Source organism: Harpia harpyja, chromosome 8 (genome assembly GCF_026419915.1).
Source record: "Harpia harpyja isolate bHarHar1 chromosome 8, bHarHar1 primary haplotype, whole genome shotgun sequence".
Lineage (NCBI taxonomy): Eukaryota > Metazoa > Chordata > Aves > Accipitriformes > Accipitridae > Harpia > Harpia harpyja.
The window spans coordinates 17847615-17864438 of NC_068947.1; the positions used below are offsets into that span (position 1 = coordinate 17847615).

General features: G+C 43.8%; 1 protein-coding gene across 11 annotated transcripts in view; it reads left to right on the forward strand.

Annotated features, from left to right (window-relative positions):
• Positions 1-16824, forward strand: part of TIAM1 (TIAM Rac1 associated GEF 1) — a 193102-nt gene that overhangs the window by 152100 nt on the left and 24178 nt on the right. For 9 of the 11 annotated variants that reach the window (XM_052794134.1, XM_052794126.1, XM_052794130.1 and 6 more), the window contains 3 exons: positions 2764-2850; positions 6405-6629; positions 16660-16766. In XM_052794134.1, coding sequence (XP_052650094.1) covers positions 2764-2850; positions 6405-6629; positions 16660-16766 — 419 coding nt within the window. The remainder of the gene's footprint in view (positions 1-2763; positions 2851-6404; positions 6630-16659; positions 16767-16824) is intronic. The other 2 variants (XM_052794125.1, XM_052794133.1) reach the window with 1 other exon arrangement.

Below are 16824 nucleotides of genomic sequence, written 5' to 3' on the forward strand. Positions count from 1 at the left end.
AGCTGTCTGCTGGCTTTACAAGCTGTTTTGGGCCAGCTGAGAGATCCTGGTGCCAGGGAGTGGGCAGAGGTGCTCCTTCAGGTGTTAGCAGGCCTTTGGAGCAGCTTCGCCATCATGCCTGAGCATACCATGAGTTCAAGTGATGTAAAGAGGACGGAGCAGAGCGTTTCAGGGAAAGCTCACCTGGGAACATTTCGTAGTGTTTCTACTCCCACCAGCATGCCTGTGATAAGAGGCACTCCTGGAGTGTCTGGCCAGTGTGATGGACCTTGCCAGCGTTACATCTGTCAATGTGATGCTGTTGCTGATGCCTGGGCAGATATGTTCTTGCCTCTTTTACTGGTACCAGCCTCTTTGCAAAGGTTGTGTGGGCAGGAATCAGGGCACACCAGCAGTAAGAACCTATTTTTTGCAGCTGCTGTGTGTACCGGGAACATACTGGCACTTTTGTTAGCAACTGTCTATCTCAGGGGGCTGAGGTAATTTTCTGGAGGCGGATTTGTTCAGGTATTGTGCTGGTTTGGTGAGGCCATGTGCTCTCATAGATGCAGACTTTTGTTCTCCTGTCATCAAAACTTCGCAGTGATGAAAAGGGTCTGTCTGGGTCACCACCCATCTCTTCGCACCTGTGTTTCAGAGTCCATGCACAGTTTGATAATAATCTTTTTGGCAGTGATGCCAGCTTATGCAATCACTGTCACTTCCACCCACTCCTGCCCTTCCTCTCATGCAATGCTAGTACAATGTGTTCATGTAGAGCACCTGCAGAATTCAGCAAGATGGAAACTGTACATTCGTACTATATATGTGTATATACAAACTACACATACATATATATACACACGCACACTTGACTGAGGTATTTCTCATCTCATGAGTTCCCTGCTCTGCTTTATTGCATGGCGGTGAAAGCACTGGCACTGGCACTGCAGTGGGACAGGCATGCTACTTCAGATTGTTTACGAGATCCAACCACTACCACAACTGCAGAAATAAAACAGTTTATCTATGGTTGGGGTATGGTCACATACCCTGTCCATGGAGGTGTTAGGTGTATTTGTGAGATGACCATTTCAAGGCTGTTGCTAGTTGCCCATCTCTCATTTCTTAAAGCTGATGACAACATGTGTAATTGCTCCTTACACCCATTCTGCCAGTAATTACTGCTCAGGATTTAGGGGGGAGGTGTTTGACTGAAAGATGAATTAAAAAGCAGCTACACGTGCACTTAGCCCTGACAGATTGGAGGAGGCAGAGGTCTTCTCATGGAGGAGAATGGGAGCTTGGGACTGCTTGGGCATGCTAATCTCTTCACAGTTAGCCACTGTGAGAAATTGAGTTGCAGCTCAGCCTTGTTTTAACTGTATGATAGTTGGCTGCAAAACAGCATTTCAGTTGCAAAAGGGTGATGGTATTAGTAACTGATAATTTGTGCTGACTCAAACTGCAGTCTTGGGCGGGCATGCTCCACTGTGCTTCTGGTTAATGGTTTTCCAGGTAGGCTTTGTGGCGATGACAACCAATAACTACTATATTTTACAGCTGCTCTTTTGTTTAGTCGAGAGTTTTTCTCTCTGTGAAAGTTGGTGTGTTGAGTGAGCTTCACAAATTTCATTTTATTCAGGCTGAGGAGCTCACATACAGATTCCAAGTAGCTCAGTAAGTCAGGAAGGGCCATATGCTCCTCGCTTCTAGACTGCTGCATTCTTCCCCCTCCTTTCTTTTTTTTTTTTTTTTTAAATGATGGATGAAAAAATAACTTCTCATCCATAAGCATCAACTTGAAGGGAGTCCTAAAATCAGAATAGGCTCCCAGCACATCTGCTTCCTCTTGGCTGGTGGCTGATTCCATGTCAAACAAGTGTCTCCCCCCAGAGGTTTGTAAATGTTTTTCTAGTCAGAAAAAGAGAGAGCAAATGGTTGCCTACACCCATTTAGGGAGTAATGAAGTTTCAGAAAGGCAAATGTTCTGCTTTAGATAACTCTCAACAGTAAATAAACAAACCATATTTAACTAACCACATTGTATTTCCTTTACACATTGTTATCTTGCACAGTGTCAAACACAAATGGCAAGAAAATCACCAAAACCAAACATAATGGTACCATTTGCACTGTTTAAATTAAGGCTGTGTCAGTACTTCCATTATAAGACTGTTATGTGGGTCTCTAACACAGCTAGGAAATGTGCACTGAGCTGAGACTTGGCAAATAACAGGTTGTGCCAGGAGCAGCTGAGAAAAGAAAGGGGAAAAGGGAAAGTGGCATTTTTACAAACTTGTCCAGTCCAGGAATTTAAAAAAGCAAAAGTTGGCATTCTGCTTTAGCAGGAGCTGTTATGCCTTGTCTGAGTTCAGGATGGCATGTCAGCCATAGCTCTCCGTTTCTTGGCTTTTGTTGGTTTGGGTCACAAACCACAGCTCCGTGCAGCTTTTGTCTGCAAACAGCAAAACTTCTTGAAGTGACCTTTTGTGGCAAGAGAATTGCAAGTCCGTTCCAATGTTTTGCAGCTCTGGTATCCTCAAATAAATCTGTAGATGATTTCTTTATAAACTCAGAAATTCGGTTCCGTTTTTTGTTAAAGCCACTTTCATTTTTTAACTTTCCCTTTACGTTTGTGAGGGTTTGTGGGGAAAGGAGAAGGGCGAAATTCCTGACTGCTCGCTGCAGGGACAGCACAGCCTTACCTGTAGTGTGTGCAGTTGTTAGGACATGCTGGAAGCAGTTGGCTTTTTCTAACTGTCTCACTGGGTATCTCCCTAGGTTTCTCTCTGTCTTCCGTGGAAGAAGAAGGGATTCGTCGGTTGTATGTGAATAGCGTCAAAGAGACAGGCCTAGCTTTCAAGAAAGGTAAAAGACTTTGTAACATGCTTTTGTTATTGTTTGTTTAAATCCTGGTATAGACCATGTGCTTGTTGGGATGGGAGCTTTACGAACACACCAAACGAGGGTCCCAGTCCAAAAGAGATCGTAGTCTTCTGGGAAGAACCTGAGGTACTGAATACATGGCTGTTCTGCTCTTGGGATCAGCTATGCTATATAGTCAACCTCTTTTAATTTTGAGTTGCTAGATATGTAGCAGGGTCAGCATGTCCCTTGCAGCTAGAAAGGGGAGCAGGGACCCTCTCAAGTCAGTCACTGCAAGATAAACAGGTACACTAGAAGTCATCATAGTGCTCTCTGTGGCTGGGCTGACTGCCTCTAGTTTTGCTTCCAGCCTTTGCAGGAAGCGTGACAGCACTTGGACCAGAAACTGGCAGAGATAACTAGGCTGCCAGGCTTCTCCCAGGGCAGAGCAGGATACGGTTTAACTGCAGCTTACCCAAGCTGAGGTCAACACTGACATGGCCATGCCCTTACTGCTTTTCCCACTCATTGCCCTTTCCAATGTGCTGGCGCTGCTGCTCATGCAGTTACAGGATGGGCTGGTCAGGGAGATGGGCATCTGAAACCTAAATAGATTTTAAAGTATAACATGGGGAGCATGAAGAGTGAGAAGACTCTCATCTCTTCATAATCCAGTCACCATCCCTGGAGGTGTTCAAAAAACACATAGACGTGGCACTTCAGGACATGGTTTAGTGGCTATGGTGGTGTTGGGTTGACGGTTGGACTCGATGATCTTAAAGGTCTTTTCCAACCTAAATGATTCTATGATTCTATGATCAGTGTATGCAGAGTCCTCAAAACCACCTTCAGAGTTTTCTTAGCGAGTGGTTATATGGTCTTGCGGAGCTTATTCAACAGTTAGCTGTTGCCAAAAGCAATGGGGGCTGGTCTCCCCTAAACTGTGCCAGCCCTTTGCCTTGTGCTGACTCTGGCACTCTGCTAAGCCAATTCGGCTCACCGTCTTGATAGAAGACTGCCGTGGCAGAAATGCGTGGCTGGTTTTCTGACCTGCTAGCAAATTGAGTTGGCTTGTGTTGCAGTGAACTGAGTGGCAGAAGTGGCACAGTAGAGGGACAGGACTGCGCAGACAGAAACTGGGAAGGAAGAAGCAGGGTGCAGGGGATCAGTTCTGGCTGCTGGGAGCCTGGGGTTTCACTCAGCTGTAGCCTCTAACCCTAACTTAAGAAACCACGTAGGTGGTTCTGGAGGCTGCTGCGTATGTCTATTAAGCTTGAAAAGGTCATCTTTCTCTTGCCTGTCCCTCCTCACCCACCTCAGCCCCATACGATTCCCTGGCTGACAGGATGTATTCTGCCAAAAGCCCTGAATGGGGGCTGGGGGTGGCTCTCTGCCAGCCTGCCACAGGGAAATAAAACCCTGTGGGTTTCCTGTGGGGAGCAAAGAGAATGAGGGTGGAGGGGTTTTAGCAGGGCTTCCTTATTTTGCTTTTAGTTAATGTTTGAACAATTTAAATGAATGCGTGAACACAGACTGCCTCCGGTGGGGCTGAAACGCTAAAACATGCTTTCAGTGATATGTTGCTCTTCATAATTGATATAAAAAGCCACTTCTGTATGAACAGTATTTGGCAGGATATTGTGACAAGATATTCAGAGTTAGCAGAAGCAGGGAGGAAAACTTGCTCTTCCTCCCATTATTTACATGCATGTTTGCATTTGATTGCACTTCCTATAGTAAGTTTAACCAGATGAGATACAGTATTTCATCTTCAATCTTTTCTCCAATTAGAAAACTTAAATTTTATTTTCTCCTGATAATTGTTATGATTTATTTTTTCTGTTGGTCTGCGTTAGCTAGACCATTGTTGGAATTTGAGGTGCTTGATTGTACTGAGATAGACATGATGCTTTATCCCAAATGATTCAAGACAAGGATTACAAAGAGTAGATGAAGCCCCAGATATGATGTTTATGGTTGCAGGCATATTAATGTGCTACTATTATAAGATGGCATCACTAAGTAAAATAAATGAAATAATGCGAAATGCTTGACTTGCCTTGTTTTGTCCTTGTTTCAAATATGATTTTATGGTCCATTTACTTTGTAGCTATTCTATCTAGTTCATTTTATTCTCTCTGAAACTGCACACCACACTAGAGTTTCTGGGCACAATTACATGCATTTAGAAAGATCTTAATTTTCCTAAAGAAGACTGAAGCTCTTTAGCCTCCTCCCTTCCATGTTTCTTTCTTGAATGCGGGTAGGTAATCTGTTCCCTGGAGGATGCAGGGCTCTGCTCGCAGCTCAGGCTCATTGAGTCAGGCCTTTCATCTGGGCTTTAAGGGTGGCAAGACTCGTCCTTCGCATGATTGCCCAGCCAGAGGACTGCATGGCATGAGGGCAGGTCACCCCCACAGAGCAGCTCTTTCGACCCTGTAAATTTCAGCTTTCATCCCTGTAAATGCCAGGACGGAGACAGGGATGCCACGACAGTCCCGTTGGTGGGCTGGTGGCCATTGCAGAGTATGTGTTCCCACTGGCCATGCCCAGAGGGCTGGCTCCTGGGGAGATGTCTGTGGGGGACTGCCAGCGTCACCCTCAAGTGGATACAAAAGCTGCGGCGGCAGGAGCAGCTCTGATGATCAGGGCTGTCAGCACCAGCATGCCCTGGTGCGCTGCTGCCTGCCTGACCCTAAAGGTTATTTGGGATTAAACCCTGGCCCAGCTTGCTGTTGTTAGTCGGAGAGTGGGCCCGGCTGGCTGAGGGGAAGGTCAGGTCTCCTGCAGCACCTCGGAGGGCTGCGTGTCATCTGTCGGCATCGCTGTGTTGCCCCTGAAGTGAGTGGGAGTCAGCTGTTTCCTCTCTGCACATCCCCTTTTCCCTTGGGCGCTGGTACTATAAATAACTCCTGAAATCAGATTGGAAAAAAAACATGACTAACTTACCAAGTGCTAAAATTTGCCTTTTGAAGATCTATGTGCTGGGACGTGATTCAGACCGGGCCAGAGAGGAGGTTATCTGAAGTCCTACACCATACACCCCAGCTGAGTGGGAAATGTTTTTTCTCCTCCTAGGTGTATGGGTAGGTGACCACTTCAAATAAAAGCCTTCACTTATATGGAAAGTTAAAAGCAAGAATCAAGGCAGCCCAGCTACTCCATCCTTTCCCCGTCCTGTGTGCCGTGCCTCAGAAGTCTGACTCTGTCCTTCAGTATATATTTATTTACAACCAATGTGTTGTGTGGAGTGGCTTGCTGTACAGCAGCTGTTCCTTTGCAGAGTGACATGAACAAAAAGGGGGTATCTCGTTGCTGGTATGTTGTGAGGGACTTCCTGGGCACCGCGCTCTAAGGATGGTACTGGAGTACCAGCCTGACAACAGATCTCACAAAAGTCCATCAAATTTCAATATAATTTGCAGTCATAAATGTTTACTTTATGTCTAGACATAAAACTGCCTGGCACTTCATAAAGATCCATCTGAGGTCCTTGATGTCTGTGGGTAACAGAAATGTTACTGTGCAAGTCTTACCCGTTCCTTTCTGTGTTGCAGGCCTGAAAGCTGGCGATGAAATTGTGGAGATTAACAAGAAAGCTGCTGAGGATCTGGACTCAGCTTTGCTGAAAGATGCTCTTGTTCAGCCTTCGCTGTGTCTTACTGTGCGCACCTATCCTGAGATAGAGGAAGGGCAGAAACTAATGCAGTCACCACCACGTCGCTTGGAAAACCCATCTGACTTGAGTGACAGCACACTGGCATTTGCTGGGAGCAACCAAGGTATTGGGTTCAGTGCAGAAATTACCAGGAGGAAGATTCATGCCTACAATGTGCTGGTGTAATCCCATTGATCCCTGCATGTAACTTCCATGGTGGAAGTGAGGAATTACAGTCTGAATGTGCTGGGCAGATAATATGTGGGAGCTCTGGAAGCTGTAAGGTATAATCTGTGGTAGCAATGAAAGATGACTGTGTACACGGTTAGGCTGTGAAATGTGTGTCATTGCCAAATGCATGTCACATCATCTAGCTGTGCCTACAGCAAGTCACAGAACTAATTGCTCCCTTCTGGGCTGCTCAGGAGGTGCCTTTACCTCTGGGTTTGCCCACAGGATATACGTATGGCAGGGAAGGAAGAGGGGATAAGCATCATCCTCTCTGGGATTAGCCAGGAGCACAGGAGCCCTGTGTGTTTGATGAGACACATAAATAACTCACAAGGACAGTTCAAAACACCCTAAGGTAGGGATTGACATTACAGCTAAATGTATGTAACTGGTCCCACAGCACACTGTGGTGGAAGGGGCATTCCTGCCCACCACACTGCCCTGTTCAGAGAATCCCTAGCAAATGTGAATTGTTTGCCACTAGTTCAGCTTCCTGAACCAGCTGAGGACAACCACCCATGCTGGGATAAGAGAAATAGCTGCAGAAGAGCAGGACTGTCTCCTTGGCGGTTGCTAGCCATTACCTCTGTAAGACAACATTGTTGGAAATTGCACTGGGATAGCAGAAAAGCTCCTGTACCATGTCTCCTCTTAACTTGCCTGCTTAGTCAAGTCTTACTTGCCCCCCTATACTTGGAAACAGAAGAGGATACTGGACGTACCTGCTTGCTTTAGTTTCTTGGAATAATTTAAAATACAGGAAAAAATAATAGAATGGCCAAAAAGAAGTAGTTTCTAGATAATCAAAACTATTCTGAGCTGAGGTAAATTTTGATTTTCAGTCAAAAGTAAATGGTGTCTGAATATGTCAAAATACTTTGTTTTCTCCCCAAAATAAAGGTTTCAGAGAAGTAAAAATAATTGTTTTGACAACTATGAAATGGTTTTGTTTTGGGCGTTTGGAATAAAAAGCTGGAGTAGGAGCGGGGCTGTTAATGCACTTCGCCGATGTTAAAGTCAGCCTTCTCCCAGGACATGTCTGTCTGCTGCAATCACTCGGTGTAGGGGTTTCTGGGATGAGTCTGGGTGCAAACTGGAGCTAACCCAGGAGCAGTGTTGAGTGCATTAGCATAATGCTGAGCTGGAGCAAATGAACCACAGTGAAAGATAGTTTGCTTGGGCTCAGGACCAAGCTGACTCATGTCTGCCTGCAAAGGGTCAGGGAGGTACAGCCTGCCTTTCAACGTTTCTGGATGCTGCTCTGGTTTTGCTTAAAATATTTACTGAAAGTGATCTAGCAAAAATGCCATTGTTCAGGTGATGGGAACATGTAGTGGGGAAAGGGGAAGCTGGGACCCTAGTCTGACTTTGGGGAGTGTGATATTCATAGCAAATGGAATAGCATGAACAAGAAAGCTTTAAAACAGCTTATTGCAAATACCTCTGAGGGGACTGATAAAAGCAACCTCATGTAAGATGTGGGATAAACCCCCAAAGGCAGTTAAACATTTTCAGAAGTACATTTTCCCCTTTTAATTTGCATTGAACTTTTCCCAGTTAGGCTTTTGTGCTGAAAAATTGAGCTCATCTTGAACATTTTTATAGCTGGCCACAAGATGCCCCCATTTCCTACTTAACAACAGCTCTTCACAGGGCCCCATCCTTTTGTCCTTGCCTGTGCTTTTTCACCGAAACGCTGAGTGCTGAGTCCTCGTACCCTTTTCACTTTTTGCTGAAGTGAGTGTCTGCCTTGGGTGCAAAGAATTGGGAACTGGGACTTTTGTATTTACACAATGTAGTGATTTCTAGGGCAGAGCAGTCACATTTCGTAACACAGGGTCTCAACAGCTCGTCTCAACAAGCAGTTTCTCTGCATCATTATTTTGAGGCATTTCGAGGGGTCCTTTTCCTTGCTGAGGGTGAGATAGTGCATGGTCTGCCAAATGTGTCTGAAGAGCCTAGCGTTTGCCTTTTAACATTGTCCAGTAATAACCCTGTGTGCCCCATGTGAAATGAAGACATAGGATGTGGCTGATGGACACGTCATGGCAATATCAGACCTCCCACCTCTGCTGCTTTGTAGACACGACTTCCTTTGTGCTGCTCTCAACTGGAGTCATGTCCTCCTTTGTAAGCTTCTCCCAAGCTGGGTTTTTGTGGTGATCGCAGCGGTGTGGAAAGGCGGCTTGTTTTTCCATGTTCTGCAGTGAGCATTTGAACTGTCTGGTGGGCCAGAGTACCTCCTTCTTAAATAGCTCCCTAGGACTTGGCCTCAGCTTCGGGGCTTCCTTTTCCCTTCAGATTTCTCTCGGTACAGCTGCCCTTCACTTTTGGTGTGCTGTAGTCAGCTCCTTCGCTCTCTCTTTCAGGTGACAGGCGGCACAGAAGCTAGAGCTCTCTTGACATTTGCTTTCCTTCAAAATGCAGCAAATGTTGAGGTGGGAATCGCCCTCATTCCTCCTCAAAGCGGGAAGAATACTTCTTTAACCAACAGAAGCAACACAATAGCTCATCAGCAGATAAGCAGGTGTCTCTGGCAGCTTGTGAAAGCGCCTCTAGTTGCCATATGAAATATGCCTCTGAGGAACGACGTTAAGGTGGTGTTTAAAGCTAAACTATGCCGATGCTCTAACGTGGGATGACTTAGCCTGAGGTGGGAGTAAAATCAAGGATCTGCATCCAAGTGAGCAATTGGGAGGCATGTGTTTTGATCTTGCCCATCAATTTCTCTCTATTTAGGTGTTTCTAGAACACAATGTTTTACTTAAGCCTTTCTTCTTCTGGCCCTGTGCTTTTTCAGGGATTCATTACTTAAATTGGGATCCATGTGAAATTTTAAAAAGGAGTACATGCTTTTATTTGGGACATTGTGGCTGTATCTTAGATTTTTTGGTCTTGGCTCCACAGCTTCTTGTAGAGAGCAGTCAAGTATGAAATACCACTGACCCATTTATTTGTGTCCTTGTTGATTACTGGCAGTTTGGCTGGCCAGACAAATCAGCTCAGTGATTTCTGTTGCATGCTTTATTTATAGCATGCAGATTTTTTCTTCAGTCCTGAAGTAGTGTAGCCCCCCCTTTCAGCAAGGGGGGTGAAACACTGCTGGGCCAGAATGCCAGCAGGTATAAATCACCTGTATGCACATCCATCCTCTAGAAATTCAGGGTTTGGTTGACTGATCATGCTGATGTCCTATCATTATCTTCTTCACTAGCAATTCTTCATTGGCTATGAAGGCAGCAAAGGGTAGATATTTTGTGCGAGGCAAATCATATGGTGTGTTTTCAACAGAAAGCTGCTGTGTTACTTTTTTTTTTTTTAAGGAAGCTTTCCTAATGCTTTATTACTCAGTGGGAGGTCTTCCAGGAGCAAAGGGGGGCTGTGTTTCTGGGGTTTGACCTCCCTGAAGTGACTGCCAGAGCTCCTGTTTAAATATGACATCTCTTACAGCTGTTTTATTATCTAGAAGTACCTTGTATATACTGAGGTTGGAGCTAGAGCTGCAAATCAGCTCTGTGGCAGCAGTTACTTCATTGTGTTTACTTAAAAGGTTATTCTTGAAATGACCTTGGATTTTATATCTCTAATTGATGTGAAGAATCTCATCTTGGGTATGATAACATACTTTCCCCTAGGAATTAGCGCTGCATCAGGCTTGCAGAGCCACAAGTTTTGTTCCTTTCATCTATTATTGTTTTTCCTGGCTTTCAGTCTTCTCTCCTACTAATGCAGTCTGCATAAATCTGGTTGAGGAGGACTAGCTCTCATTCTATCTGGAGCCCCACAGCATGTTTTCTTTATTGCCTAAAAGGATCAGTGAGAGCTGTCTCCCCTCCCCATGAGGAGTGTTTTTTCTCCTCATTCTGCTCCACTCAATCCAGGGAATGAGAGGCTGAAAGCTGGAAACACAGAATTGCATCTCCCCCAAATCATAAAGAAGGTATTTTTTATTAGAAGGGGATTTGGGAATGGGAGTAGTATCCATATTTGTTTGTGGCCTCCCCACAATTCACTACCTTTTTTCACTCTGGGGTGGAGTTTCTGAGGTTTACGCTTTGCATGCTCCTGTATTTTGGAGACCTCTAGCATGAGGGATAACTCTGCAGAGATAACTGTGAGCTATATAAATCACCGTGCAGAAGGTATAAATGATAAAAAAGAAAGTATACCCCGTTTTGAATGGGTATATTAATCTTCTAGATATCAAGCAGCTAGCTGTTTTTTAGGAGTCTATTATTTTGTTATTCAGAAAACAGGAGAACCAGAGGCTGAAGTTAACACACACTCTAAAGACTATGGTATAAAACTGAAACAAACTTTTCATTGCACTATAAGAACGGCCACTATTTTTCATTCCATCTCTGTCCTGTCACAGGTCCCCTTAGGCTAAGTAATTTGGATTTCAGAAGAAGATGAGACTAGCAGTAACCTTAATTTCTTCAGGGTTATTTTCCTGAGGCAGACAACTGATTTTATACCTTTTGTAGCACGTTAAAAAATATTGTTACCATTCAGTACTTGATATAACAATTCCAGGGGCATTTACTGCAGCAGCAGTCTGAGGGTCTTGCATATAATTAATCAGAGACATGCAGAACTGTTGTTCACAAGATCTATTTTCTAAGAGCTTAAAAGCCAAAGCTCAAGGATGTTGCTTCAGTCAGAATTGCATTCAGAGGTCTCATTCCTCGCTTTTCTAAAGACTGCCTGAGCTGCAGTTGAAATAAGCAGCGTGGCTATTAACACGTTAGCTTTTGCATTGCGGCTTTGGGTTTCTGACCTTTCCCATTGTAGCTGCAGTGAGCATACCTGCTCTTGGCCTTTCTCATCTTAATATTCTTGCTGTGCTGCCGCTCCCCCTGCCGGCTCCGCCAGCCCGAGGCTGCAGCACACTACTTGCAGAAGAAAAGGCTATTTTTTCTGTCCTCAATGTCCCTGGTTTACAAGGTCCCTGACCACATGCTTCATTTTTAAGGCTACGAAGACTCCTGTTTATTCCAAAGGGGCTACTCAAGCGTATTACAAGTGTTTGACTAGGCTGCTGACCTGGGGAGGATGAAAAGTGACTGTGGTATGGTTGGTACAGGGAAGGTTACACTGAATCTGCATTTTTCCCAAGAAGAGTGAATGAACTGAATGATGTTCAGCATAAATTTCTCTGTGTTTGCACAATTTATTACCTAGTTGAAATGGAAAGGAAGCAATAGAGTTCTGTCAAAAGGGAAAGAGAATTATGGGTCTTGTTCTGTAACTCTCCAGGAAAGGCAGAACTCTACAGTTTGTTCCTATACTGTTCTTTGACTGGACCTGTGATAGTTGTAGCTGGGTTTTACAGGTCTTTGGAGATGTTATCAACTCTGTGGGTTTTCCCAATGGGACAGAATACCCCAGTGTAAAAATGATGTTTTCTTCTTTTATGTTTCAGTGTTTCAAAGCTAACCAGAATTTTCTAAAAAAGAAAAAAATGCATGCTTACCTTTTTTATTGTAGATTTATAGATGAAATTTGGTCTCAAATAAAAATTTAATCTGAGAGACGGTTCCCTAACAATTTGTATTAAAATTGTTCCATTTATGACAGATTCTCTTTTGAAAGGTACTCCATTGTCATAATGGGGCCGTTCCCCAGCAGCATTTAGAAATGACACTTTCTGTTTAAGAAAGTTGCTGTTGAACTGCCCAAGTGATACTCTTTTCTTTTAAGACCACAGTCAAACATGAGCTGCTGAAAGCACTTGGCCACTGAAACCTTTGCAGCACTTCTCGCAGGAGCACAGACTCCAGAGTGTCTTGGCTGGGGTTCAGCTGGGGTAGTCACATTCTGCCTGGTCCATATTTCTTCCATGGTTTCAGCTCGGATGGGGGTCAATCCTTATTTCCCGCTGAAAGTCATTAAGCAATCGCTGTATTTGACTTCCAGGATTGCTGAGTTTCATTGGTGAAAGAAGTACGGAGGAGTACGATGCACCTCTTGCAGAGAGGGAGCGGTGGCAGGCGGGCAGGGAAGGACACTGGGGTGAGCTCTGTGGTCCCTGACACTTAATTGCTGGCTGGCTGCAGCAGTCCCAGGGCTCTGCCGCAGTTGTACAGCGAGGTGTTGTGTGGGGCACTGAGATGTGTAAAACAACCTGCTTAGGAGACTAAGGCACCTTAAAGTTACAAACCAAAGCTTTCAACCATCCGAGCCTGTTGTTGCTTCTGACCCACAGTGCGTAACATGCTGGCAGATGGCTGCCCTTGCCAGCACTTCCCCATTGCTGCCACTGAGAGGACTAAATTCAGTATTGCCTATTCCACGTACTCGGAAATAAGGTATCGAGGTGCAGGGTTTTCTGATTTGTATGCTGCTTTTTGTGTTAGTAGGATGCGCACTTCTGAGATTTGCACCGCAGCTGACAGAGCTTGGCTAGGAATATTTATTTCCACTGCATTAAAAAAACAAATAATCTGGCACCAAGAAGTGGGCTTTAAGAGTAGTACCAAATATCTTGGAAGTCTTATTAAAATCCTGAGCGACAGCAACCCTGCAAATTGGAAGCAGCAGCCATGGAAAATTTTAGCCAAGTGTTGGCATGGTGCTTAAGCTTTACATGATTCTCCAGGCCTTTAAGCCCCAGCACCTTTGCTCCAGTGATACAAGACTTCCTTTTGTTAGTTGTAGCCATAAGAAGGAGTTATTTAATGGGCATTATTCATAATGTCACGAATATTATACTGCTGAGGCAACTTGGGAGCTCATTTGACCTCCATCTGTGCTGGTGGCCACGTGGATTTGCCCCCCTTTTCCTGCTGCTTTTTGGATTTCCCTTTCTAATTCCTTAATGTCAAATGAAGCCCACGTGTTATCATCCCAGTAAATGGTAGTGGTTGGGCAGCGTTCAGGTGCTGCAGAAGGAAATGAGCACATTGTCCTCAGAGCTCCTTGCAGAGCTAAATAAAGATTTACAGGGCAAAAATAAAATGATGTAATGAACCTGACAGAAATGGGACAGTAACTGGAAGGTATTAAAAGGCAAGAATGTGCGGCATTATTGAACTGATTGCCTGCGTTTAACAACCAGCAGATAAACCTGCTAAAGTCGACATTGGCTTTGGCAGCTTAAGACATTAGAAATACCCTGAGCACATGTGCTGTGTGACTGCTCATTAAGGCGTAAGTGAAAGATTGCTGTCTACTGGGTAAAAGTGTTTATACTGCAGGAAACAGATTAAGTGGTGTTTTAATATACAGGAAAAGAAAAAGTGGTAGCTTAAAAGCAAAAACCAAAACCCCCAAACAAACATTATTTGCCTTGGCTTGGGGTGAGAAACGGCTGTAAGATGTATTTCACACAGCTTATAATGGGAAATTAATTGCAGTGAAAAGAAAACAGTTTGCCCCAAACAAATTATGACACATAGCACATTTTTTCTCTTATTTTTTAATGGATGGCTTAAGGGTTTTAAGAATCTTTTCACACATTGATAGAGAGACCAGAAAGCTGATAGTCCAAGTTGATAAAATCTGGGCAAGGCTCAGAAAACCTAACTTCTTACAGAAAAAACTCTTCTTCAAATAGATTTTGTGTTGCCACACAACCCCTACAGGCACATCTTTTTAGAAGGTAAACCCTATCTTTTCAGAAGAGAGGCATGTCTTCCAGAAGCTCAGCTATGAACTACCTTTTATATCCTTTTAATTTCATTTGATGTCCAATTTAGCTCCATCCCAGTATGCAGAATATGTTCTGAATTTACTTCCGGATTTCTGAATTCCATTTTTTTTCCAAATTATTTCCGGACTCAACAAAGTGGAAATCTTGTACAGTTGTGCAGATTGTTTTTGGTAATGATGGCTGAAAGCTTGCAAGAACAGCAGCTGTAAGTTGGGTACTGAGGAACCCAGACCTGGATCTCTGCCCTCAGTCTTGATGTAGAGAACCTTACCTAGGATGTGTTTGTGAACCAACATTGTGCATTAACATAAAACTCCTTCAAAGAAGAGCAGTGGCTTTTCAGTTGCAGCAAAGGGGCAGTAGAATTTTTCTTACTCATTTAGGAAACATATTTCTTAGAAACTGTCATTTCTATATCATGAAATATATTTCATTCCAGTATAAATATAAACAAGTATACTAGATGTGTGTAATCAGGGTTCGTTTTTTCAAAATCTCTTTATTTTAAAGCAGCTTGCCATTTTATCTGAATTAAAAAGACCATCCGTGCTATTACAGCCTTTTTGGCCAAATCACACCGTGTTTAACTGAAACATACCAGTATAACAGATGTGTGCTATCATCACTATGGCCTTTTTACTCACAGCATTGCTATCTAGCCAAATGCTCCTTATAGACAATTATATGTGACTTATGTAAATTGAAACGTCTAATTGAAAAATAGCAAGTAACCTGAGAGTCAGCATGGGACTAACATAGAAATGGTGCTGCATCTGATGTGCTAAATGACTGTTAACCTTTGTAAAACATCTATGTTTCAACCTAGTAGTGAATAGGAGGGGATGGCTGCTGGACCACTGGCTGCTGACAACATGATAGTGTGCTGTTGGGCAGCTTTTATTCGTAGGGCTAGCAAACAAAAAAACCCAACACTGGTTTAAAAAAAATTCTATTCTGGTCCAGAAAAGTGTCAGTTTTCCGCCAAAATGTTTAAATGCTACATGCTAACAATACAACCAAAAAATACGTTAATATAGTCTGTTGAGTCCTGGGTTTTAAAAATCAGGGATTTTCTGTATTGCTGCATCCATTGAACTTTGATTAGGCTTTTCTGCATTACCTGAAGACTAAAGGTAATGGAATAAAAGGTATAATCCCTGGTGGGACATTCACTGTCCTATTTGTGTGGCAGGATGCAGGCAGGCAGGCATACTCAGAAACCACCCTTCTCCATCCAGCCCCAGAAGCAGCACCGCAGAAAAAACTCTTCCTTATGGGATTGAGGGGAGGAGAGGGGTGAGGTAAAAGGAATTAGTGTCTGAACTCAGCTGCTCTAAGGTATCTCTTTATGCTGGCTTGAAGGTCAATTGAGGCATGCAGGAGATTCCTGGCAGAGTTCAGTCCATCACTGGTCTTTATAATTTGCCATAGCTAGGAGTTGAATGTATATGAAATCTGTTTTTCTGTTGAAGACTGGCTAAGGTGTAGTAATACTGCTTCTTACAGCTATTAGAGTCAGAGAATGAGGTCCCCAAAAACATTGTGCACAGAGTTCTCTTCTTTCTTTTGTCGCTTGCAGGTGATTCATCATTTACTTACAAGAAGTCACAAAGGAGTTATTAGCTGTATCAACAACATAGTCTTAAGAAGAGTGCTCAGGCATAGGGGTGCATAGTTGTTGCCACGTACCGATAGAAATTAAATTTAGTTTTCAGTTAATGTAATAGACTCCTAAAAGCTGCTGAAACTGGGTTTGTTTCCTTAAAAATCAACGTGGAAGCTCAGTAGTGGGTGTGCTAGGCCAAAACTGCAAGCAATGTAAAATCATCACGTTCGACTTAGCTTGGAGGAAGGGCTGACCAAGACTTGCTTCTTGGTGTGGCCTGCCTGTTCACATACTGCAGTTTCCATTTGAAACCACTGAAGTATAAAGGTAGGCAATTGCTCAGCAGCCAAGAAATTAATACTAAACATAAGAATTTCAATATGGCATTTTAGCCTTATCTCTGAATTGGCATTTGTAGTTTCCAACTAAATAGTGTGTCTGGCCATAACCTGTTTATTTTTACACCTGTAGTTAAACCTGGCCCCTGCTGTAAACCGAGGTAATCCTTTGAGGTCATTGAGTGCCTCTGGCATAATGTCTTGTTGGCATGTACTTGTGTGCAGGATGGGGCCTGGCTTTCCATGGGAACTCCATGTCTGTTGTGCCCAGCTTTTTGAATTTTTGGAAATTATGGTTGTGTTTTCACACACATCTCAATTTCAGCAGGGCACTCTCTTTGCGGCGACCCAGACAGCTCTGTTGAGACAGCTCCAGAGGAGGCAGAAGTGCAAGACTTGGAGTCATCTGATGAGGCCGATAAGATGAGCAAGGTGAGAAAGTTTCATTTTCACGTGACAAGGAGTGAAAGTGCAGTACGGTCACAGCTGA